The 27,715-nt window shown below is 39.2% G+C and overlaps 1 protein-coding gene across 1 annotated transcript in view; it reads right to left on the bottom strand.

Moving 5' to 3' along the window:
- MMP28 (matrix metallopeptidase 28) overlaps positions 1 to 27,715 on the bottom strand; it is a 936,400-nt gene that overhangs the window by 57,581 nt on the left and 851,104 nt on the right. Inside the window, exon 5 of the mRNA XM_044063270.1 lies at positions 27,438 to 27,683. Within this exon, the coding sequence (XP_043919205.1) occupies positions 27,438 to 27,683 (246 nt within the window). The remainder of the gene's footprint in view (positions 1 to 27,437; positions 27,684 to 27,715) is intronic.

Raw genomic sequence — 27,715 nt, 5'->3', positions numbered from 1 at the left:
TATTGCCAATATCCTGGCAGATCGATTTAGTGCCAACTTCACCCCCCTCTCACCCCCTAAAGGGCTCATCTCAATACCAAAAGATTGCCAAATTCCGATAATCACAGCCACACAGGTAGAAATAGCACTCTCCAAAGCTAAGAATACAGCATCCATGGGACCAGATCACATCCCAGGCTGTGTACTACATGAACTACAAAATGAACTGGCACCCCACCTAAGTGTCCTGTTTAATCATAGCCCCACCTCAGGCTTCATGCCCACTGAGTGGCGCACAGCTACAGTTATCCCGCTCCACAAGGGAGGATCCACCTTGGATCCCGGGAACTACTGTCCCATCAGTCTGACAAGCCTGATCTGCAAGGGCATGGAACACATTATCATGGAACTTATAAACAAAGACATTGGCAACCTTCAAACACTGGACCCCACCCAGTTTGGGTTTGTGAAGGGCCGATCTTGTCTCCTGAATCTGACTGACTTCTTCGAATAAGTCTCCAGAGCTGTGGACGAGGGTAAGGCAGTCCACACAGCCTATCTGGACCTCGCCAAGGCCTTCAACACCATCCCCCACTCTGGAATCATAGATAAACTTACTAAGATGGGCATAAATCCCTACGTCACTCGATGAGTTGTCAACTGGCTTACTGACAGAACCCAGACTGTAAAAGTAGCAGACTCTGAATCCAGCTCCAGACAAGTGGAGTATCTCAGGTTTCAGTCCTGGGACCGCTCTTGTTTGGCATCTACTTCTCTGAAGTACAAGCCAACACTAAGGGACTCTGGCTAACAAAGTTTGCAGAGGACTGCAAATGGGAGCCATTATAGAATCCCCAAATTATGTGGATATTCTACAAAAGGGCCTTACAGAAATGGATGCCTGGTGCCAGGGCCATGGGCTCAAGCTTAATGCCAAGAAATGTATAGTTATCCCCTTTGGAAAAAAACATGTACCCATGAACTACCACACAGGAGGCAGGACACTAAACATCAAAAGTGTGATGACAGACTTAGGGACACAAGTGGACAGTGGTCTCACTTTCGATAACCACATCGCCACAACAGTCAGGAAATCCTTCTATGTGGCACACCTCATCACTAAGGGCTTTTCATCCAGAAAAAAAGAGGTCATTGTCCCACTGTACTCATCCCTCATTAGACCCATTATAGAGTATAATGCCGCATTTGGTATGTACCTCACAAGACATCTGCAACAGCTGGAAAGGCCACAGAAATATCTCACTAAAATAATCACAGGCCTAAAGCAGATGCCATATGCTGACCGTCTAAAAAAAACTCCAGCTATACTCTGTGGCATATCGTCTACTCAGAGGCAATCTCTGCTTAATATACAAGGCCATGTCAAACCCTGAGCTGTTGGACATGCTCCACTTAAAGAAATCCTAATCCCTCAGAGCCACACGCTCCAGGGATCTAAATCTTATCACAATAAACAAAACATGCTGGAGGGATAGGTTCCTGACCCAGAGACTCCCCATACTCTGGAATAGACTGCCCATACATGTCAAGCAGAGCGCCTCATTGTCCCTCTTCAAAAGGAACCTTGATGATTGGATGGGAGATAGGAAATTCACCCCGGGGATCATGTCAGTCACACTGCTAGACAGGGGCCCAGAGAAGTAAATATTGTGGGAAGAAATTTCCAGGGAATTCTTATGGCTAGGCTTGCATAGGCCTTAGGGCCGATAGCCTTATACCAACCTATGAACCTATGAACCCTAATGCACTACCACTCCTAGTGGGAACCATTCGGTAAGGCCAAGCACTGTTCATACTTGAGTCATTAAGTCCTTGCGCATAGCCTGCACAAATTTACCAGTGTTTCTGGGACTTTGAACCACTGCATAATTTCCCAGGATCAGCTTTCTTGGACCAGTCCATGTGGCTTCACCAAGTCTAGGAACGCCCACTTGAACTCTTTCATCATCTCTAGCTTCGTCTCAACTATCTGTCTCACTGTGAACATCAGGTCAGTCATTCTGCATCCTAATCTGAATCTGAACTGATCATCTCACATCTTACTTTCTACTACTCTGTGTATTCATTTATCAATTACCTACTACAGAACTTTCATGCAGTGTGACAGGAGTTTGATACCTCTGTACTGCCCAGTAGTGAATGTCCCATTTGCTCTTGAACACTGGTACTAGTATGCTTATTCTCAAGTCCTCTGGTATATGCCTTTTTCTCCATAGTGCTATGAGTAACCTCAGGAACCATTTCTCCCCATCTCACTCAACATCTTTACCATATCTCCTATGAAAATCATGTAAATCCCATGGCATAAAAAAGACAAAAATATCCTACAACCATATGAATCATTTTCACCAGATGTGATCTAAGCCTCTTGGTACTTAAGTTTAGGCAGTGAAAGGTGCAGCCACTATCAAACCTGGAGAAATCACTGCAACTGAGTTCTGTGTAAAATGTAGAAACTGCTCAACTCTGCCACAATTTTGAAATTAATGAGTAGCAAGTAATAATGTTAACTGAGCAAAAATTGGATGTCAGTAATCCTTTAACTGAGGATAACCATGGTATTACTCTCATTCTTCTTCCTTCCAGGCTTGGGTAAGAAAGTGTTCTTCTTTTGGCTTTTCCTGGTTAGGGGTCACCACAGTGGATCACCTGTCCACTCATGATTGGCAGTGGAGTTTTACAGTGTCGAGTTGCCAGCCCGGCGCCCAACCTTCCATTGAAGGCACACACACGCACTCATGCCTAGAGCCAATTTAGAGTAGTCAATCCACCTACAGCATGTCTTTGGGATATGGGAGGAAACCAGAGCACCTGGAGGAAACCCACGTGACCACAGGGAGGACATGCAGACTCCGCACAGAAGGCACCCCAGGCTTGGGTAAGAAGTACACACTGTGAAACTGTGATGTCAATATGATGATATCAGTACATTAGGACTCTGCGGTTTTGGTGAACTGTACTTAAAATGCATAACAGTTTCTAGAGAAGGGTTTTTTTAACCCATTTACAAGGTCCATGGATGGATTGCAAGGAGACCATGAATTTGGATAGCAAAAAAATTACATCTTTATTTTCACTGACCGTTAACTAAAATTTAGCTTTTTATACAAAAAAAATGAATATAGGCAACAAAGTAATGTATGTCCTCTAAACTCCAAAAATGTTTAACTTCAGTAAATCTCACTAGTTAAATTATCATAGCCTAAAAAGTAAAATCAGAATGTATTTCATTGGGTGAAGTGCCTTTTTTCTCTGAAAGTGAATGGTTGAACATGTGCCCAAATATCCATACAAGTAGTTAATCCTATGATTCTGTGAACGCTCTGTAAAGTCATTACATCATTACATTCAAATGGCTGGACAAATATGCAATTGCGCACCTAAATAAAACTACAAATGGTCATGGTTCAGATACCAAAAAGAGAAGTCACTCCTTGTCACATTGATGTTGCTCTCCAACATTCCTCGTCTACAATTGCCTGCGGATCAATAAGTGGAATGAGGTGAGATGTTGCCATTCTTTGTAAAGGTCTTGCTAAACTGGGACAGTTGAAATGTAAATTCTTAAAAGCCATTAAAACAACAGAGAAAGAATTAGGGGGACCCTAAGTGAAAGAAGAAGCTGTTGTTAAAAAGTGGATAATTAGTAGGCCATACAAAATATTGTATAACTATAGGAATCAGAGGAGGTTGGAAAGGATTCAGAAAAGTGACTGGGTAAACAATTCACAAAGAAACAATGGGAGGATATATGTATTGTTTCCAAACATGCAACAAAGTCTAGACTTATAATCTTTGCTTGGAAGTATTTGCACAGGAATTTTTATACCCCAGGCAGACTCCAAAGAATGTTTTCCTCAGGTAGATTGCAAGTGTTGGAGGTATCAATAAGTGATAATTAGACCCTTACTCCAATGCTATCTTCCAAATCATCCCCTTCAGTCAAATAATAAACTACTCAGCACCTACAAACCACAGAGGGCTGCTGGGGTCAGTCTCTATTGCAAAAGTGCAGCTAGAAATGGAATAAAATTCCTATACCAATCAGGTCTACCACACACCTTCACCTTTTCAGCCATTACTAAAAGACTTCTTCTGTGCCTCCTGGTTTTGTTCCTGCCCCTAATCTAGCTCTGTAACACTGTTCATCACCTTTCTTATACCTCCTTTTAAAACACTAAATCACTTAAGCTGCTTATCTCCTTCAAGTACCTTACTTTACTGTACTTCTTAAACTACTATACCAATTTCTAATTAGCATCAGCAAATTACTATTCTATCACTACTTCTCAGTTAACACTCAAATGTGCGTATTTCCTGTAATATTTCACTCTAATATATTTCTTATATTACTCTTACCTAGCTTATACACCACTCTTTTAGCTGTAAGGTCTCAGTACAAGTCTTTAAATGTAATGTTGTAAATAACATACATTTTATTATACTGACTATTATGCTATGTATTCACTGAAACTGCATTATAAAATTTGTTATTGTAAATGTTGATTGCATTAAATATGATAACTTGGAAGTTTTCTCCCCAGGCTTCTGCTGAAAAAGGGGGTACCTCTGTCTAGTTGGACACTTCAATTAACAAGTGTTAATAAATAAGTAAGACTTTCAGCAACAGAGTGGACAACCTTTTCTTTAAAGAACATTGATTACCTTTCTCCCCTCCTTTTTTACACTATACAGTTAACATACTGTTAGTTTAATCACACTTGTACTCTTGACTTTCAAGATCCAATTTCACACTGAAGAGCCACATTTAGAGGAGACATATACCAACACACTTAAGGCAGTGTTATGCAAAACCTTTGAAACTGCAACACTCCTTGCGGTAAGGACAGAATTCTTGATTTCTACTGGTGAATATGTTCTTTTATGCTCAATGCAGTAAAACTTTAGATATATGGAATACCTTAATTGTAAATTCAGTTTGCTTCATGAGTCAGTTTTTAACCTGTTCACAATTTACATTTCTCACTTACTGGTACTTAAAAATTACCTAGTTTTTATATGGATTTGCTAGTATCTAGTACTAGAATTATTTTGGCAGGGATACGCAAGCACCTGTGTGTTTCTGTTAATAAACTACAACGGGAGAACTAGACATCTATCCCCTTCCACTGCTGTGGTTTCAGAGTAAGCGGTACACAGAAAGTTCTGGAAAATAATACTTCCCAAAGACAATAAAATTATTTTAGGTATAGCAGAGCAGTATCACAGAGGTATATAATGATCTCCATTATTCTTAAATCTAACCAATTTTCTTTTTTTTTTACAGTCTGATATTTCACCTCACAATTTTGGTCTTTGCTTTGTTTCTTTCCAAGATTCCTTCTATAAAAATGTTATTTAAGTATCCCAGTGGAAATCTTGGAGTCTGTAAAATTAACTTCTTTCCTTGTGTATCCAGTATGTGCATGTGTGGGAGGGGTGACTAGTGTGGCCAGTGTGGTTAACCTGCTTAATGTGCCTCTCCAAACTCTAAAATATGCCCCACCCTTTTCATACTTCCATACAGCAATGCTTACTTGCTAGCCTGTAGCATACTGCGACACGAAGTGGTCCCAAATATCAAGATTGTGAAAAAAATAACCTGCATGTATATTTTTAGTAAAGACTATGTGAATGGAGTAGAGGCAACATTACTGGCATACTGCAGTTACTCTGTACTGGCAGGATTTTGAAAAATGGAGATGACTTCCCAGTACCATGTGACATCATCATTATGACCACATGCAGAACCCATTCATGCAGTGCTTACAGAGAATAAACACCGATCATTATCAGACAATAATAAGCTCATAACCCTGCCAGTATTCACTGCAGTGACTGTATGATGTCAAATTATTTGAGATAACATCAGATTCCATTTCTGGAAGGCATACTAGCATTGTAGCATCATATCCCTCATCATATGCGATGGAAATAATGGACTAGGACCTGCCACAAACGTTAGCAGTTTTCGTGTATCATTCATAATGTACAACAATCTCTTTTTTTGTCTTTTGCAGTTTCTACATTATGCTACAACACAAGAAAAATGACATCTCCAAATGTCATGTTAAACTGTAAACCTAAAGAGTCCAACAAAGAGCAGGAGGACACTGAGTTGGGTATGTTATGAGGAAGTAAAGGCACCTATGGTAATTATGTACAAACCGGCTTATACGTTTATTAATAAAACACACTCCAACATATTGGCAAAGTGAAAATTCTTTGTAAAATTTATTGAAAACTGCATCCTCAGCTACTCTTACAGGACATAAAAACAGTTGTCCAAGGCAAAATGTTTACATGCTTCCCCTTAAAAAAATGAACAATTTAACCAAAAGATGGCAGTGCGACATTTTTTTTTCCTTCTAGGGCAGCCTCTTCTGCAAAATATTTACTGTGTAGTTTCTTATTCAAACCTAGCAGCTGCAGAAAATCACACTTCTGGCAGCTTACATACATCCTTGCATTCCTGAGAATTTTCTGAAAATCAGTTTAAAAAGCATAAGCAAATTAAATGCATATTGTGAACAGTAAATGCTTGTTTACAAACATTAACATCAATTTTACTAAGCAAAAGCTCTTCTTACAATTGATAATCTATGCATTCAAAGTATTTACCTCAAGAACAGTAACATAATATAAAAAAAAAAACATGTAATTATATTTATCTCTAAATTTTCACAAATATTTTTTCTTATCTAAAAATCCATGCGACTAACACACGCAGTAACTTTTCTTCAGCCAAATAAAAGGTTTCAGGTGATAACAAGCAGTTCTGTTCATATACTCAAAGAAATATGAAAAATTATGCACATCTGGCTAATTAACAATATAAGCAGCACTCAGTATATTCTTTTTTTTTAAACAAGAAACATCTTTATTAAATTATCATGTATGACATGCGCCATGCTACATTTATATAAATGACAATAAACCATAGTGACAGAACCTCATCTGCAAACATTACAGATTCCAAAAAGTAGCACTCAATATTTCTTGAACTGTACAACTTGCAGTGCAAGATACATATCAGTGACATATTTCTTCTGTACCACTAAAGGTTTTGGCTGAAAAATATTTTTCTGTCACTTGGTTTTGGTAATATTAATGTAAATACAGGAATACTGCCTAAGTTCACACTGACTAACAACTAACTAGCAGTACCTCCAGTGTAAGAGAAACATGCATGAACATGCAGCTCATTTTGTGTGGCAAATAATGGCTAGTGTCTCCTTTGTTGTGTACTCCTGACAGGCAACTGCAGTGCAATTTTGTTTCTCACAAAGTCGGCACCATAAGGAACTACAGGTGTTAAATAGAAATGCACCGAAAAGGTGCTAAAGGTATGAATGAGTTGATTTATTTGGGAGAAAAATAGCAATGCCCAAGAAAATCACTTTCTTTACAATAATTAAAACATTTACTATTACTACAACAACTTTTTTGCACTTAGTGTACTATATCTTTATGACTGTCAACTCTGGATCTGTGTCTTGTGTATTCATTATTGTCTTAAACTGAGTCCCGTGTGTTCTTATCTGGATTATGTAGCAACTATTGCGGACTCTAAGGGCAGCAATATTTGATAGCATATGCATGCACTCATGCACAGACAGACACACGCACATGCATATCTACTACGTATACAGCATGGAGTGCTCGTTGCCCTCATGACTCCATTTCTTTCTTCCAATATTGAGGCCATGTATCACATCATTATTCCCCGTACAAGACGTAACCATCTCTTCCCAAGAAGCCATACGCAGATAAGGAGCATTGACTTCTCTAGGCGCTTATTTCAGCTGATATATAATAGTAAGTACGAAATGCTTCAAAAATTACAGCCATGGAAAGTCAAAGTGTATAGAGACACAGTTGACAACAGGGCAAGAAGTCATGAGAAAGAAGAAAAATAATATAGCCTGGAAAAAATGCACTGAAACATACACTTTGATTGCAAATAAGAGAAGCATGGCCCACCCAGTCTATCCAGCTTTCTGCCGAGCGGACAGACTCCTGAACCCAAGTAACCAAAAGGCGAGTTGCTCCTGCTCCTATTTTAAATACATTATGTCCATCTAGGGCATTCTTTTTGTCTCCACCTGTTGCATACTAACAAAATGGTTGCAAATCTTCAGCAATTTATCTTCCATTGCTTATCTCTCTCTCTCCTTGCAGTAGCTGAAAAAAGTCTTGCCCACACTCACCTCAATTGTATGTGTTCCCTTGCTTTTCTTGATGCATTTTTCTGCAAGATATCCTATTCCTAGACCTTGCAAATAAATGTGAAGTAGTTTATAGGTTCATATGTGGTTACTGGGCTATTGACACGAAGGTCTTTATAAGCCTAGTCGTGTGTGCCCAATATTGTACTAGAGAAACCCAATATAAAGGATCTTGCCTAAACTCGAGATCTTAGTTAGCAATGATTGCCTATACCTAGGAGGGTCATAGGTGAAATCTCCAGCAGGAATTTACAGTTTCCCATCCAGTCATCCAAGGCTATGCTTAAATAGGGTCATAGTTTGGCTTTGTTTGATGCGAATTGGTAGCCTATTCTAGAGGAGTGGCAACCTCTGGGAGTCATATCTGTCTCTCCAGCAAGTTTTATTTATGTTGCAGGCCAAGTTAAGGTCCCTGGTGCAGATGACCCTTATCCCATTTGACTTGTGGATGTGTAGCATTTCCATTAGGTTTGGATCTGAGATTGCTCTGTAGGCCAGGCACAAGTTTCATGCAAGTAGTCTGTATGCTACTGAATGTAGTGACAGTGGCTTCAGTCTGTCAATGTATGACGTGCTGGAGATCCTGAATTTTCTTGGTTAAAATTCTCTGAGGTTTCTCAAGTTGCTGCAGGTACCTTGTAAAGTACATACTAAAGGGAGCATTGTACTCAATTACTGGCCGGATAAGGATCGAGTACAGAGGTGTTATGACCTCTCTCACTCTTGAGGCAATGCCTTTGCTAATGAGGTGTACAATGTAGAATGCCTTCCTTACCACAGTAGACACAAGTTGTTACTTAAGGTATGATTTATATAATAGTCTACAGTGATATCGTTTTTACTGAAAGTGTTGATAATGCATTTTTTGCATCGAGTTTCAGACCATGGCTTTGGCACCGATCATTGGTTTGTATAAGCCCCTCTTGGAGTATACTGACATAGTTTAGGGATTCAATAATTGCACCTAATTTGCAGTCGTCAGCAAACTTAGCCACAGCCCCTCTGTTTTGGCCTGAACTGAGAAGTATATTCCCAACAATAGGGGGGGCAATACTAATCTCTGTGGAACCCCACTGGTGACAGGTCTGCTTGTTGAAATAATGTCCCCAACTCTGAATGAGTGTGATCTGTTGGTGAGCCATTTAGCAACCCACCTGATGGCATAAGGGTTGATATTCAACTAGGAGAGTTTATCAATGATGCCCGAATGTGGGATTGTGTCAAAGGCCTTGGCTATGTCAAGGTAGGTTGTATGCACAGATTTGCCCTCGTTTATGGCCCTGGTGACATTTTTGAAGAATTCCACCAGGTTTAACAGGCATGGCCTGCCTTTAACAAAACCAAACTTTGTCCGATCAAGGGTTTGGAGATTACCTATATCCTTATTTATAAGGTCCATGATTATTCATTCCATGGCCTTACAGATAAGGCTGGTTAGGCTTATGGGTCTGTAGTTCCCAGGGTCTGTTGCTGTACTCCCTTATATGAAGGGGGATAGGATAGTTGCCGTTTCCATTCAGCAGGGACAAAATCAGTACTCAGGCTGTGGTTAAATAGAGTACCTAATGGAGTTGCTAAATCATGTTTTAGACCATTTAAAATGCAACCTGGGATGCCATCTGGTCCCATAGAGGCTGCATTTTGAGCCTTGGACAGAGCATTAATGACCTGCTCTTTGGAGATGTGGTGGGAATGCTTTACGGAATGTTTTGAGAGGACAGGAGGTGAAATTTTCACCAAACCTATCAGTTAATAGGTTAATTTTCACAGGATCAGTGTGTGTGATGCCATCCACAGCTAGTTCAGCAGACATCTGGGTCCAGCCTTTTAGGCTACTGATATAGCTGAAAATGCTTATGGTTATTCTTAGCTATGGTTGCTAATATTTTTTTCAAAGTTTACAAGTTGTCTTATTTGTTTGTTCAAGCAGAGGAGAGTTCTTCCAGTGCTGGGACCTCTGTTTTTTTATCCTTAGACAGTCACTTTTTCCTGTTCTTATTAATGTTACATGTTCACCAGGGAGGCTTTTTTTTTTTTTCTTGAGGGTCTCATTTTGATCCTATCAGGTACAGCTGAGTCAATACATTAAGTGTTTGTACAGGGCATTTGTGCATACCTTAGAGTAATTGTCAATGTCATCTGTGGAAACAAGAGCTTGGAATTTAATTATGCCATCCTTTAGGAGGGTATAATTAGCTTTGGTGAAATTTTTTAGACTGATTTCACCTAAGAGAGGTTCAGGTGTTATAGCTACTTCACGTGACTTGATTTGTGATCAGTTTTAACCAGTGAGGGTCCTACACTTGTGGTGGTGCAACAGTAACCCATTCTGGTAAGGACCAGGTCACGAATATTTGAGACCCTTGTGGGTCTGCATACTATTTGTTCCAGGGCATTAGTGTTAAAGTCCAGGAACCTTTGTGTGAGCATGCTGGTACTCATATAAGTTTCCCAGTCAATGGAGGTATGGTTAAATTGCCCATGACTAGAGTGTTTGATTGTAATTTGACTGACTCAGGTAGGTCCAAATAAACAGCAGGGATATCTTGGATCATTGAAGGGAACCTATAGTTAACAATGACTTGAAGGAGAGGAGTCTTACCGACAGTTAGTTGAACTTGTAGTAAATTTATGGAGTTTTCCTGTCTAACCAGTCTAGAGGTGTATTTATCTTTGATGAAGATAAGACATTCCTCCTCCTTTGGTTCTCACACGTTCGTTCTGCAATCTGAAAGTGTGGAAGACATTGTAGCCTTGCAAGGCTGGGGTACCCTCTGTGGCCCTGAACAGACAAAAAACAAACAAAAAAAGCACTATGGGTGAGGCAAGTTCCTTAGCCAGTAACCGAAAGCCTAGAGATGACAGGTGAAGACCATCTCTGGCAAAGCAGTGTGGTCCATCAACCATGTCATCCCAGGCTGACAGGAAATCGATCACCTTAGAATGACACCAGAAACTAATCCAAATGTTGACGTCAATATTTTTTTGTTTATATTGTGGTATCATCCTAGGTGAGGGTGGAATGCTGCTCAAGGCTAGGGACATACCTACCTGGGACACATATTCATAGAACTCAATCATATCTCTCATCATATAGTCCAGTGAGGTATGTCTGAAGTCATTTACACCAACATGAACTATGACAGAGTCATAATGGTACTTTTTGAGAGACCTGAGTGCATACAGTATGTGATCTAACAGATCCTAGCGCCCAATAGACAGCTGACCATAACCTACTTGTCCAGCTTGGTGAGTGGGACATCAGTGTGTCTCACAATGGAGTCTGATTCTAGTCTATGCTACAGCACAGAAAAAGTGCAGCAAAATCAGCAAAAACAGTTTTTAAAAAATCAGCAATATAGCAAAAATACAGTTTAAAAGTACAAAATACAGTATAAAATTGTACTTATGGTTATCAGAATGTAACAGATTCCTTGGATTGCACAGATGAATACAGCAGGGCAGAGCTTGGTCATCTAACTCTGTGGAGTTTCTCCATGTACACCTTGCTCTCATGTTCTGTTTTTTTTTTCACTTCATACTAAGCTTTTTCACTTTCCCCAAAAGACTTCTGGCATACTATAACATTTTGTTTTCTTACTTCAACATTCTCTTAATTTAAAAACACCACCTCTCATCTACAGGTAGAGAAAGTAGGTACTTAAAACTTCAGACTAGATTATAGGCAACATGAAAGCAGATGGCAGTATGGCTAGCAGATGAGAACAGCACACACACACACACACCCCTACACATATGGGTGTCCCAACATTAATTCAATTTTAGTGTGGTCAGTGCATGCATATGGTTGATAGCTGTCTGAAATTGACAGTTCCTGGGATAGGGGTATATGCCCTTTCCCCAGAGATTGCGTGATCAAGAAGTTAGTATATATAACAAGCAGGGTATGGGGGTGCAGGTAGGGTTTGCCCCTGCAAAAACACCTCTGTTTTTGTTGCATGGTCTGAGGATTAGCATGTCACCATGTTTTGTCTATGTAATTGTGTTGACATTAAGCACACTGACATTTTATGGGATCAACTATTAGTAGTGCACAGCACACACACACCCCTACACATATGGGTGTCCCGACATTAATTGAATTTTAGTGTGGTCAATGCATGCATATGGTCGATAGAGGCTGTGTGTATGTGTGCATATTCTTGAATCCCCAAATGATGTGGATACTCTACAAAAGGGCCTTACAGAAACATATGCTTGGTGCCAGAGCCATGGGCTCAAGCTCAATGCCAAGAAATGTATAGTTATCCCCTTTGGAAAAAAAATGTACCCATGAATTACCACATAGGTGGCAGTACACTAAACACTGAAAGTGTGATGAGAGATTTAGGGACACAGGTAGACAGTGGCCTCACCTTCGATAACCACATCGCCACAACAGTCAGGAAATCCTTTTATATGGCACACCTCATCACTAAGGCTTTTCATCCAGAAAAAAGTAGGTCATTGTCCCACTGTACTCATCCCTCATTAGACCCAGTATAGAATACAACACCTTGTTTGGTATGTACCTCTCAAGACATCTGCAACAACTGGAAAGGCCGCAGAAATACCTCACTAAAAGAATCACAGACCTAAAGCAGATGCCCTATGCTGACCACCTTAAAAAAACTCCAGCTATACACTGTCACATATCGTCTACTCAGAGGCGATTTCTGCTTAACATACAAGGCCATGTCAAACCCAGAGCTGTTGGACATGCTACACTTAAAGAAATCCCAATCCCTCAGAGCCACACACTCCAGGGATCTAAACCTTGTCATCACAATAAACAAAACATCCTGGAGAGATAGGTTCCTGACCCAGAGACTCCCCAGACTCTGGAATAGACTGCCCATACATGTCAGAGTGCCTCTTTGGCCCTCTTCAAAAGGAACCTTGACGATTGGATGGGAGAAAGGAAATTCACCTCGGGGATCACGTCAGTCGCCCTTGCTAGACAGGGGTCCAGGGAAGTAAATAGTGTGGGAAGAAATATCCATGGAATTGTTATGGCTAGGCTTGTATAGCCCTAGGGCCGATAGCCTAGTACCAGCCTATGAACCTATATGTTCTGCATGTATTACCATCAAGTGCACAGAATATCAACAGCTATTCTTGCTCTCACAAATAGTTGCATACATTGAATGTACATGCGACTGAAAGGAGCAATGTCAAATGTGCTATTCATAATGAAGTGTATACATAGTAGTGTGGGTGCTCGCATGCACGTGTGTATGCACTCATGCAAGTTTTCATGCATTAGGATTAAAGTAAGCGCTACAGAAGAAAAAAGATTTTTGTGATGTGCATGTGTGGTGTTGTGTGATAAGAAATAATATTTGTTATATTTGTTTCACTAGGAGTATTATCTTTTAACATACACATTTTATTGCTACAGCTTTAAGATCAATTAGCACACAGGGATGTAATTGGTTAACTCAACATATGATTCATGGCAGATCATTTTAAATTAATGAGGATGAGAGGAAGCGTTTTTTTTTTTCTGAAGTTCTTAAATTAATAAAGAGAACAAAAGAGCTCAGAAAATCTTTGAACAGTGCCTCCTTGGCAGCCTCTTTAGTGGGTTTTGTTTCCTTTGGTGTAAATGCTTTATTCAGTGTACAGGGCTAAAACAAGGGCTACAAGAAAAAGAAAAAAGATTTTGTGATGTGCACATGTGGTGTGTGAAAATTGTGTTAGGGCCAGGGCCAGGATTAGAGATAGGGTCAGCGCATATCAGTAAAGTAGACAACCAGAGCAGTCATCATCCAAAAACTATGGAGGTGGTCTGTAACCGCAATGGAGTGTAATGAGGCCTTAACTCCACTTCTTATGGATAACAAGAACCTGCACCACTGCGGGCCATTCTACATCCTTGCTCTGCACACGTGTTCTTCCTCCCACATGCTAATGAGGACTACCATTACCAGACTGGATTGTCAAGGCCATGTCAAGGCCATGACCTCAGTTCTGTCCATTTCCGTGCTTCATAAGTCTCTGTACTTGCATGGTGGCAATCTTCTTACTGAAAGCCATTTTACCTCCCTCCACAGATGGATAAGTCATCATTCATCCACTCATTCCCATCATCCCCATCAGGCCCTCGTAGTGCCTGAGCCACAGGTCTATGTCAAATAATCAAATGGCCACACTGCCAAACGTCATCTTATCAGCAATGCAGTCCGTCAAACCCCAGACACCTCCCGCTAATTATATATATACCAACTCTGATATTACACTATTGTGGGGAAAAGGGCAAATTTCCTGATCCCTAACATGACACAATCTCAGTTAGAAAAGTCTGATGACCTGCATTGTCGATGAGATGATACGTTCGACAATGTGATCATTCGATTATGTAACACAGACTCCCTGATCCACAATTAAAACTTGTTTGGTTCATAGTCAGGCTATCATCTCTCAACACTCTGGGATTTCAAGATTGTAACAATCTGAAAGGTATGTTGATTAGAGTTCTCCAAGTGTGAACAATGAAAGTAGTATAAAAAAGCCAGTGAAAGTTAGCAACTGGGGTAAAATTCAGTTACTGGTCAGTCACTACACTGCTTTGATGTCACCAAAGAAGAAATCTTGGGAAAGTAAACAAACATCAACTAGAAAAGAAGACAAAAAAAAAATTCGCTGGTAGGGAACAGCCTTGCAGATGTTCAGCAAAACGTAGATTTCAGCTTTGGTAGAGGAGATGGCGTCCAGTACTTCAGAGGAAAAAATAAATCAAATACATTCAGAGTGGTTGAAAATAAGTGAAACACCAAAGGCATATATAAAATAAAATGCCAAAAGGCCGGAAAGAACAAAAGAAGCTTTAAGTAGTGTTTCAGACGAGCTGATAAAACTGCAGAAATCAGAGGCTGACATGGAAGAGGGTGTCTGAATATAAGAACTATTTCAAAAACAGTAGAGTCAGAAGACAGAGTATGCAGAGAAATCCTGTGATTTTCTGCTATACCAATGAAAGTGAATAGAATAGATTGCATTCATGTTATAAAAGTACACAACCTTCTGGGCTGGTATTCCACATCAGGATTTAACTGATTATGTGTATGCACCAAATCTTCCATGAAAAAGTATCCAAGAGCTTAAAGATGCAGTTATACCAGCAGAAACAGCTTTTCCTTAAAAAAATGTCTGGGTCATGAAAGTCCTGTGGTATTCTGCATCTGTGCATCCTTTTTGTATCAGTGCCTCTAATGGGAAGAGGTCATATATCAGACATATAATATTAGGGGAAAGCACCCTGGCTTTGGTATGCTGGACAGCCATATGTCTATCCTTGGCAAGATATCCCATACATTATTAATAATGTAACAGTGAACATGGAATGGCATTTACTATTATGAAGCTTAAGATAATTTGGGGAGAAATAATTCAATTTTATCTGGGAATATTATTTGTGGATGAGGACTAGAACCTGATTTGCAAAAGTGAGGCTGTATATGAGGAACCATGAAGGAAAAAAAAATAACCAAAGAGTATAGATTTCCGAAGTACTACATGAGAATGTTTGGCATGAAAGATGTGAATTTAGTGGCAGGAGCACCGACAGGATTTATATGTTATTTCCCAGGGTGCAATAAATGAGGAAAACTGGACAGAAATTATATTTTATGGGTACATGGGTATTTAACTGAAAGCTGTTAAACACACCCAATAACCATTTCAGATCATGCACCAATGAAGATGAAGTTAAAGATGTCAAAGTAAAACAAGACACAATTGCTTTTCTGCCAATCTGTTTATTTAAGGAATGGGTACTGGAAAGGATTTGAATGTTTTTACTGAAGACGAACTCCTAAAGAAGGAATAGCTATGGATTGGGATAAAATGAAAACGGAGTTTAGAAACATCGCAGAAATAAGAAACAGAGAAGGAAAATAAGTAACAGGAATTTAGAGGGGTTGAATAAGGCTGAAGTATTGCAGAAGAAAGGGAATTGCACAGAATAAGATGATGAGCAATTGTTGTGCGCTAAAGGTGAAATAAGGGGAAGTTTGGTTGACATGCATGATTTTAGAAAGGTTGCTGCTAGTCTAGAGCACAAAAGCCCATAATACACAGACTTGGGCAACAGAATTTGGAAAGGGTTATACGTAGGTTCACAGGTAAATACTGGGCTAGCTGCCCTTGTGGGCCTAGCAAATTTACCTTTTTGTGCTCAAAATAACCTATTGCATTTGGTTATAGATTGGCCTTATTCATCTCATGGTCGATAATTATATATTACCCCTAGTAAGAATAAATGGGAACATACCATAGATAATTTGAAGGGTCCCATGCTTGGGTTGAGTCTGTCCATTGGTATTGCAAGGGGCAGTCCTGGAGTAAATTCTCCATTTCTCATCCATAGATCTAAGTTGCACTTGAATATGGACAGAGATGAACTTTGTTTATGTGGATGGGGAGTCTGTTTCAGAGCAGCAGTATCCTCCAAACCATTCTGTTGATGACACAGAAGATCCCCAGACTGAGTATTTCTGATACAATTTGGCTTGCTGATGTGCAGTAAATCCATCAGCAATGGGTCAAAGGATGCTTTTTATGCCAGACAGGTCAAACCTGAGCAATCTGTAGGATAACAAGTATAGTAACAAGACTGAGTCACTCCATGTAGGACATGTTGTTTAGCTCTTGTATCTTTTTAGTAAGGCATCACCATGGGTGTTCCAGTTGTAGCATGTGTCTGGACAGATGCATGCCAAGGAGGGCATTATATTCTGTGATTGGCCTAATGAGGGCCGAGTAAATTGGGACATTGACATCCTTAGATCTAGACCCAATCCATTTATTTCTAAGCTAAGTTCTCAAATCCCAAACAACTTCATCAACTCTTAAGGGTGTTTCATCACTGTGGTAGATAACTTCCCAATGGATACAATAATGCATTTTCTGGCATTTAGTTTCTCTCCATGATTTTGGCACAAGTTAGTTTTCTGGGAGAAACCTTCCTGTGGGATGGCTAGGTTATTTGGGGATTCAGTAAATGCTCCTAGCTTGCAGTTATCTTCAAACTTAGTCAGCCAGAGCCCTTTGGCATTGGTGTTTTCTTCAGAAAAGTAGATGCCAAACAGGAGATGTCTCTGCACAGAATCCTGGGGGACTCTACTGGTAATTGGTCTTTGTGGAGGGGAACATCCCTATTTTGATTATCTCTGTCCTTTGAGCCAGGTGGCAAGCCAGTGGGTGACATAAGGGTTTATCCCCAGTTTATTTAGCTTTTCTACTACGCCTGAGTGGGGAATTGCAACAAAAGTTTTGGCCTGGTTGATGCATGTGGTGTGTACCATTCTGCCTTCATCCATTGATTTGGCGACCTAAAAAAAAATCACCAGGTTGAGTAAGCATAACCTGCCCTTGATGAAACCAAACTGAGATGGGTCCAGTGTTTGGAGACTCCTCATTTACTGATTGATTAGTTCCAATGATAAGTCTTTCCATGGCTTTGCATATGAGGTTGGTTAGACTTATGGGTCTGTGATTACCTGGATTGTGGAAGGGCCTCTCTTATGCAGGAGAATGACTGTAGCTGTTTCCATTCCCTTGGTACAAAATGGAGGCTGAGATCAAACTGTGTTGTTAGCAGTGGGGCTAAATTGTGCTTCATGTTACTGAAGATGAATCCATGGATATTGTCAGGACCTATCAATACAGTATTTTTAGCTTCTGATAGCACTTTTAGGAATTGCTCGTGTGCTAGCTGGAGGTGAGCCAGTTCCAGTTTCAGGTATATCTTGAGGAACAGGTGAAGGGGAAAGGGGGTAAAGTTAAAGCTTAAAGGTTTATTAAGTCTTCAGCTTCAGTTTAGATATCATTATCAGCTCAGCGCATTGCTGTATTGTGCTTTTGAGATTACAAACATAACTAAAAATGCCTTGTGATCGTCTTTGCTTGGATAGCTATTTTAGCCACAAACTTGGCTTTAGTGAATTTTATTAAGCTCCTGCATTGTTTGTTTATTTCATTGACAAGGGCTGTAACATTCTGGGAATTACTTGTATTACTTCGGGTCATAATTATTTTCCTTTTATTATAAAGCTTGTTGATATTATGGTTTCACCACATGGCTTTGTTTCTGGGGTTTGCCTTGTACTTTTTCCTGTGGAGTACAGCTGCATCCATGCAACTGTTTACATGTTGGTGTGGTGTAGTGGTGTATGATTCTGCAGTTTCACTTCATAATCTCGAATTTCACCATTTCGAAACTATGAAGCCGAACCATTCACAATCCCAAAACCCACAATCACGAATCACACAGTCATGAACATACATCCACCAGACACCACATAACACACACACACCATTCTACCCACAGCACACAAAACACACAACCTTACACTACATGTAAGCAGGGGGGCAAGCCCACCTGCACCCCCCACACCCCCCTACTTATATATACCTACTCCAAGATCATACATAATGGAAAAAAAAAATCACACCATGGCATTCTACACTTGCTCGCACACACAAATACGCATCACACATCCACAAACACCAACAATTCCAACACTCATACTTACACCTCCCTACCCTTACCCACACATACAATGTACAAAAACACACACGTACACTCACTCACCTTCAATTCCAGACACCATACCAGCCAAACACTTCACGTAATGTACCAGAAATGCATAAGAGCAGATTCGAGATATTTGAATTTGCTCTTATGCACTTTTGGCATTCTGCAGTTTCAGCTTCATGGTCTCGAAATGCTGAAATTTGAGATTTCAGCAATTTGAGATTATGAAGTGAAACCGATTCTGCATATTAAGTGGAGTTAACTGGGCCTGGTGAGCATCTGAAGCTTGCCAATGTACCACTTAGGAGTAGGTAGTTTGTCTTAAATTTCTAAAGATACCTTGGGTAGAAAGGATCTTTGGTTTCAGTTTTATTTTGGAAGAGACTGCTTTACGATGAGACCTAACAAGCGATGAAGATACAGAAGGGATGGTTTCCATATTAGTAAGGAGAAGATCTAAGATCTTATTCCCCCTAGTGGGTATTCTGAAAAAACTGTTTCAGGGCATTTGTATTGACAAAGTCCAGGAATCTCTTTGCCTGTGCACTAGTGGTGGTGTAGGTTTCCCTGTCTATAGATGGATAGTTTAGATCACCAATGAAAATGAAATTGGGTTTAATAGTGAGTGATTCTAGTTGCTGTAGATCGGTATTGTGGTTTGCTTGTGTCATAGGTGGAGTTCTCTAGCTAACTAATATATGGTATGGCACCTTTCTGATGGTTATTTGAACAAGAAGAAGCTAGTGCAACATGCTGCTTTGGAGGTCTTTGAGGGTTAGGAGCATTAATCTCTGGAACATCAGCATATGACAGATTATGTGTATCGTGATAGCCTCGGAAAGGTGGGATGTGTGGTGCACTACTGATGATTTTGGTATCCGACTTTGCTGTGTGTGACATTTTTGCCTTCAAGGGTATTCTATATGAACATTTCTCACACACTGTACTATGGTGTTTGAATAACAGATGATTGTCAGACATTATGGGGCAGTTCTTACACTCTCTCAAGGCACCCATCTGAATCAAGCCAGCTAGAGAAATTGTGGTTGTGTTATTCCTTGATACCGACAGAAATGCCTCTGGGGACAGCAGGAACTATAAATGCTTGGAGTTTGGTTTTAGAATGTTTGGGTGGACTTGCTACTCAGTATTTAAAGTTCAATATGAAACAATGAGACTGCAAATTTTCTTCTGCCTCCAGTAAGAAATAATAAACTAATTATAGTAAAAAAAGTCTCACTAATTTGATACTAAAGTCAGTGCAAGCTGTATCAGTACCCTCAATATTAAGCAATTTTATCAAAGGTCTTTAAGCCTGGTGAGTAGTTTGTTGCTAAACTTCTGGAGCTTATGACAAGAAAAATCATCAGAGATCCTTTACAGGTATAAGAGAATATTTCTAAAATTTTGTGAGAATTTGTATAATGCAGAGGAATGGGGGGAGCCAAGAAAAGGCAACTATGCTAAGGGTGGGAGGTTGGCCTAATGGCTAAGGTGTTTGCTTTACAGACACAAGGTGCAGGGTTTGATTCTCACAAGAGATACCTGGCTAGGCTTAAAATGGCCTACACAGGCAGACAGTCTAGTACTAATCTATGAACCTAGAGGAAGATGAAGCTCTGAAGCTTGTGAACTGAAAGCTAAGGTTAGATGAAATATGGTAAATATGGTGATGTATAGTCAATCAAGTCTCCAGGAGTGGATTATATTCCTGTGGAAATTCAGAAGGAAGAAAATGAGGAGGACCTGGATGTTTTAACATGGTTTTAAAAGAGGAAATAGTAGCACCGTCAGGGGGAAAAGCTGTTGTGGTTGTACTATTCAGAGGGGGTGAGGAGCCTTCAGACCCAACTCACACAAACCAATTTTAAATCACAATTAAAAATGTTACTGTCTATACTAACTAAAAGAGTGGAACTGTGTTGTCAGAAGTGATACCAATAGATCAATGTGGTTTTTGAGGGGGGGGGGCAAGCATTTGAATTTGACAAAAAAAAAAGAGCATGATGATCCAGATGGAGGCAGTGTATAAGAAAACACCACTACTGTTGGTGGATTTTGACACAGAAAAAGCAATCAGAGTTAGCTGGGATTTTATGAGTATGGCAATGGTAGTATTTGCATTTCCTGGCAGAATAATAAGCCTTATTGGGAGGATATAAAAGGGCTAGAGGCAAGAATTAAAGTGGGAGGGTTTCTCTCCAACAAGCTGTGTTCAAACACGGGTGCCAGGAAGGGATGTCCTCTTTCTCCTTTGTTAATTTCTTTATATTTTGAAACATTAAGAAAGACAATAAGGGACTTTCAAATGCAAGAATATAATTGGTATAGTAATCAAGAAAAGGTAGCTTTATCTGCAGATGGTATTATTTCTTACTTGATAAATCCAGAAGAATTGCATTTTGCCATTGTGGAACATTTTGAAACAGTCTCGGGTCTTTTGGGATGTAAAATAAATGAAGATAAAACAAAGGTTACGGAAGTTATATACCCCCACATTAACTGTTTCAGTGATACCCATATTTATGGGGACATGACATAATGAAGTATTTAGGGGCATGGATTAAAAAGGATTCTATTATGGTAGCTAAGAATATGCAGTAAGAGACCAAACAAAAGATATTACAAAAAATGAGAAGCTGAAAGCTATTTAATATGGATATGGATAGCAAGATACAGGCAATGAAGATGTTTTTAGTTCCTTTAGTTTTATATACATGTCAGGTATATTTTTATCAACCAGAAGAGAAGTTGGGGATGATGATTAACAAAGAATTGAAGGAATTTATTTGGGAGGGGAAGAGGACAAGTGTCAAGTGGAATAAGTTGATTCTCCCCATAGAACAAGGTAGTTTAGGATTACCTGATTGGACGATTACTTTAGAGCTGCTCATTTAAGAGTTGTACATACATCAAGCACATGGTTATAAATCAAAGAAGCGAAGAATGATGATAAACTGGGGGAAGAACAAGAAATAATGAGAGAGTAGGGTTTTCGATGCTGGCCCTTAAAGAAAATAGCAACCATCATATTGGACATTACAGCTACATGATAGCAGAAGGTACTATGCCAACATGGGGAAGGAGATTTTGAAAACAAAGATGACTGCAATAAAAAGGTGCGAATCAGATGAAATACAAAGAAACAAAAATCGGGAACCAATGGTCAAGGCAAAGAAAATATAAACTGGTTTAGCGTACCACAGTTTATTAAACGCTTTCGTCAAGACTTCATCAGAAAACACAATCCACTTGTAAAACCAACATATAAATAATCAAACCAATCAAGTAATTAAATCATTAATACAAATCACTTGATGTAAAAACATTTTAAAAAGACAAAACCTGAAAACAAGACCATACGAAAAATGTTAAACAAAAAAAAGAAGGTATTAAAATCTTAATCAAAATAAGTGATTAAATCCATATGTTTATTCAGATTTAATTTTCTATGTTTTAAAAAACATTTGATGTTAACAGTCTCATTTAACCCAGGCTTCGTATCAGCACCAAGTTTAATCTGCTATATGGTCTCTCTTTGTTTGAGGTAGTTTTTAAAATCCCCACCCCTCAAATCCATTTGACCGACTTCCAAGATGGAAAAAATAAATTTCTTGTGTTTCACACATTCCAAGGAATGTCTACATAAGGCATTTCTAGAATCCTTAGTCTTAATGCATTCTAATTTTAAAAGGTTACTGGAAAATGACCATTTAGGTTGTAAGGATAATCGACACAACACATAGGAAAGGCATGTACAAATGCGAACAATGTAACTTCTGTAGTTACATCTCTGAAGGGCCTTATGTTATGTTAGAACATTTGAATGTGACATTTGAAGTTCCTGGCTTTGTTAATTGTTTAACTAGGGGGGGTTGTTTACATTAGTTTGTGTAGTGGTTGTTCGGCATTCTAAGTGGGTATGACTACTCATAGTCTGCGAGAACGCATAAGAGAACATATTTACAGCATTAAGATGAAGGATTCTAGAAATGCCTTGTGTTTTCTAATGAAGTCTTTTTACAAAAACATTTAATAAACTGTGGTACGCTAAACCAGTTTATATTTTCTTTGCCTTGACCATTGGCTCCCGATTTTTGTTTCTTCAAAGATGACTGCAAGTAAGGGTACAAAAAACAGGGAAGAGGAGGCTGGTATTTGTTAGAGAAAATTAGCAAAGGAACTAAGGCATTATAATGGGGGGGTATTATAATAATTTGGGAGGAAAAGATAACAGAGTGAGATGAGACCAAGGAGAGTTTGAACTGCAGGTTCAAGACAGTCTTCCCTACCAAGGACTGGTAATAAAGTACAGGCAAAACAGAAGTGAATAGGTGAGTGTAAGTGGAGGACCAGCTCTGAGTTTTAGTTGAGTCTAAAACTGATGCTGCTGTTAAAAAAAAGATAATTAGTAGGGCATATAAAATATTGCTAGACAATCTGAAAAGGCTAGAAAATTTGGGGTGAAGGGATTGGAAAGACAATTTCAAAGGAACAGTAGGAAAATACATCAATGGCTTCCAAATATGCAACAAAGTCCAGAAGTTTTTGGATATTTGCATGTAAGTTCATGTATAAGCATTTTTGTACCTCAAACAACTTTGGAGAATTTTTTCATCAGGAAAGCAGCAAATGCTGGGAGTTGTGATGGGAAAGAGAAGGGTAAATGGGAACTGTTCTTGGGAATGTACCGAGTTGGTAGACTTTAAAAAATCCTTACAAAGTACTGTGCCAGAAATGTTGGGGAAGCAAACAAGAAATTTGTAATGGAGTGAATGAAAAAATGTTAAAATAAAACATGTAAGTATACCACATGAAATAATGTAAATGTTGTCATTTCTTTTTTTGCATTACTGTACGTGTAACCCCATGCCATTTTTTAAAATGTCACATTCAAGATGGTTTAAAAAAAGAGTGATATCCTTACTCCTGAAAAAGTGAATAGTTAAGCTTGGTAAAAACTCTGACATGGAAGGACACATTAACCAGAAGTTTGTACTTAATGTGCTGAAACTCAAAATTCAAGGAGCTACAGTTAAAAGAAAAAATTTAAAACTCTGGTTACCAAGAAAGTTGACACAAGGAAAAGCATGCCCAAAAGCAGGCAGAGTAAGTTTGTCCAGCAGAATATCCTCAACCCTTGACACAGGGCAGGAGTGCAGTTAAGAACACCGAAGGGTAAACTTTCCTGTCAAGAATATAGAAGCACTTCTTGTTAATGTAGGTTAAAATGGATAGTAATTCAACTTCACTGTCTCTTGTTCCTTGCACAGTTGACTTATGTGGGAGAATTTCACCTCCGCAGAATGGCAGCTGCACCTTCTACAGATGTGCTGGCCAAACACAGTTCTACCTCATTATTATTTACAGTAGAACAAGCTGACTGTTATGACTATGAAAAGACACATGCCTCTCAGTTTTTAGTATTTCTGTATGGGCCTATGATTTCTGATAGCTTGCACATGGCTGTACAAACAAACCAATAAATTAATAAAATACTACAAAATAAAATTGCACAAAACTTCACTACTCCAGAATACATGGGATGGGGTATTTTATGACACAGTTCTATGTAAAATAAAACAGTAATCATCTTTCTGCCCTTCAGCTATTCTTTCTAGAGGTCACTGCTATGAACTTTCTTGCTTATATGTTGACAGCAATGAAACAGCAGCCAAGGTGTGTATCAGGACAAAAGCAATTCTCTAAACCTAGTCAGTGAACAAATTATTGTTTTCAGTGATAACAGCTGGTTGTTTTAAATGTGTAACAGTGGCTTTCCAAGTTTATTAGTCTTCTTCTTCTTCTTTCGGCTTTTTCCCGGTTAGGGGTCGCCACAGCGGATCACCTTGTCCGCACATTGAATGGCAGTGGAGTTTTATGGTGTCGAGTTGCCAGCCCGGTGCCCAACCTTCCACAGAAGGCACACTCACACGCACACCTAGGGCCAATTTAGAGTGTCCAATCCACCTGCAGCATGTCTTTGGGATGTGGGAGGAAACCGGAGCACCCAGAGGAAACCCACGCGACCACAGGGAGGACATGTAGACTCCGCACAGAAGGCACCCCAGCCGAGGATCGAACCGGAGAACCTCTTGCTGTGAGGCAGCAATGCTAACCACTGCACCACCGTGGCCGCCCCTTTCCAAGTTTATTAGTACTAGTAGTTAAATCGCATGTAAATTTTCACAGTATTGTGACTTGCATTATAGACTATACAATTTCCAAAAAGAGGCACTGAAGAACGTACAGGCTGGTCAATATCACTTTCATCTAGAGTTTAACGCCTCATTGTATTAACGGAAAAAGATGGAAAATATAAGGGATCTACTGCTTCAAGAACATGATGTACAGCACCTCGTCATCACTAAAATTACTTCTAAATGACAACCATCTACTCAGTGTGGGTTTCTCTGTCGAGGTCTGCATTTTTTTATGCATTGTAGAATATCTTAGTCTGCTGAAGCAGATGTGCCCGAAGTTTGAAATGAGGATAATAATATTATTTTTTAAAGTATAGTACTAAAACTTCAGCTTTGCTCTGAAGACTGGCATACATGGCCAAAATGTCTGTCAAGACTATAACTGTGTTTGTCAGTGACACATCCTAATGTGTCTGTGGTAAGAATGTACTGCAAAGAAATAACAAATGAAACTTCTCTTTGAAAACTGTGTGGTTTCATTCCTAAGTGGAACATCATTTGGCTGAAAAGACATATTGGAATCACTAGGAAAACCTGGCATCTACAGATAAAATATATTTTTAAGCAGTGCAAGTCATCACTGCTCTGGCTAATGTATCCCAAAATGCCACAGGTACATCCTAAAAGATTTCTGTTAATACTGGACAGAGTTACATTTTGATATATTTCTGTTTTATTGTGCCTAAATGAAAAGGACTGCTGATCTGACATCTTATCAAACAATATTATGGTGCATTACCACAGTTACCTGGTTACTTGTGATGCCAAGACATGGTGAGATAAAAAGCAGATTCAAGCCACTTGAATGCATACCGTCCAAGTGCAACCACTTCAAAACAAAAACAAACCAAAATACCAAACACATCTACAGAAAAGAAAACAAATACAGTTATATCATTGACCAAGTGACTAACAAAAACTAATGAACCAATATCATCTGCACCTCCTCCTCTTTACTTATATAAACTATGACCATGGAGAAGTCAGCAACGCTAAAGTATGCTATTCTGCAAGAGTACTGTTTTAAATCTACAGTATAAAGACGTAAAATGTTAACGTAGCATAGGTATTAAAAGACTGAATATTAAAAAAGAAGTCCATATTTATACAGAAAATCATTCCTTAATGTTTAGCATGCCATAATATAGTAATGACGCTGTCTTTTTTAACAACAATGATGGCTCCCTGCTTTACTACTGAAGCACTTCAGTATAAAAGGCTTTTGTTCCACTTGTACTTCTCCTATAGAGGTCATAGAATGGGCCTTATTGTGATAATGCATTCCTATTTATCCTGCTGAGGTCATTAAAATGAGCCTTATTGCGATAACGTGTTCACAAAAAAAAGCAAACATTCTCATTCCTTTTAGGTTTACTTTTCATAGCTTTTCATCAGACGTTTGTCAACCAACATTATTAATTAATACAGAATATTTGTGGCCTACAGTTAACTTTCTCTGGGTACAACCTATCACCACCTATGAAGCGTTGTAGCCAGTGGTATGTTCAGTGTTTTTCTAGTGCAGCATCCTGAGATGAGGTGGCATATGTTGCATGGACAGAGTAGTATTACCAAGATAAAGCTGAGTAATGTGAAACTGACTGTTGCAATTAAAAGAGAAAAGGTAATGCAAATTATATCTTTTTTCATGTTTTCTGTCCCTCTAGTAAAGGGGTCTCCAGAAATGCGTACAGTACACAGAATAGGACAGAAAGTGGCAGCTGTTTGTACAGTGGGAAAACAATTTTTAACTACTTGCAGTGCATCTCCCCTGCATGTGCCAGACTCATCCAATATCCCTTACTCTATTACTCATCTAATGTGAAACTTCAGTGGTCCTCAGGCTGTATTCAATTTTTTTTAAGTAACCAATATATCATTCATCTAGGTACTTCATCCAAAAGATTTCCATTTTTCAGGTGCATGCCCTTGCATTGCTATGCAGTAAATTAAGAGTTGTTAAAGTTTCAAGCATTACGCCAACTATATCAGTTCCCTTTTATTCTGTACAGTCTGACTTTGTTGCAGACAGTTGTGTTGCCTGTAAGGAAACTTTGCTTTTCTGCAATATCTCTTAATTAACCTCAGAGCTATTTTGCTAGCAACTACCTAGAATGAAAGGTAAGAAGAAAGTAAACATGCGTTTAACGTTAACATTGAATAGGAACTGGAATTGCAATTGGATGGTGCAAAGAACTGTCAACTTTGTTAAACTGAAATTCTGGATAAGGATCTTGGTTAGAATATGCATTTCCTGCAGAAATTTTCCCATTACTGAATCAGTGCATCCTCCCCTACTGAATTACATATTATACAAAAAAGGAAACAAACACAAACATTTTGTTAATTTTACAATACATATTTTGTGACTATTTAGAACTGCTGACTGTCTTTGCTCATCACTAACTGTGCTCTCTACAAAAAAAAAAAAAGAGAGAGAGAAAAATGGAGGCTGAACATCCTTACCATAGAGGTTTTGTATTGCTAGGATGTCATCCAAGTTCAGGACAAAGTCCCTTCCCAGCTTTTTGTAGTACGGTGACATCAGTGCATTTCTGACAGATGAGTGCTCTAATCCTAAGGTGTGACCAATCTCATGAGCTGCAACAATGAAGAGGTTCCGCCCCTTGCTGCGGTTTAATGACCAGCGCTCATCATTATCAAAGTGTGCTTCCCCTCTGCGTGGGAAAAATGCATGGGCCAAGGCTCCTCCTAAACAAAAAGAAAATAATTCATTTTCAGTG

Source organism: Protopterus annectens, chromosome 2.part1 (genome assembly GCF_019279795.1).
Source record: "Protopterus annectens isolate FY-2018-M chromosome 2.part1, PAN1.0, whole genome shotgun sequence".
Taxonomy (NCBI): Eukaryota; Metazoa; Chordata; order Ceratodontiformes; family Protopteridae; genus Protopterus; species Protopterus annectens.
The sequence above is the reverse complement of the archived record's forward strand: the minus strand, read 5'-3'. Positions and strand labels throughout refer to the sequence as shown.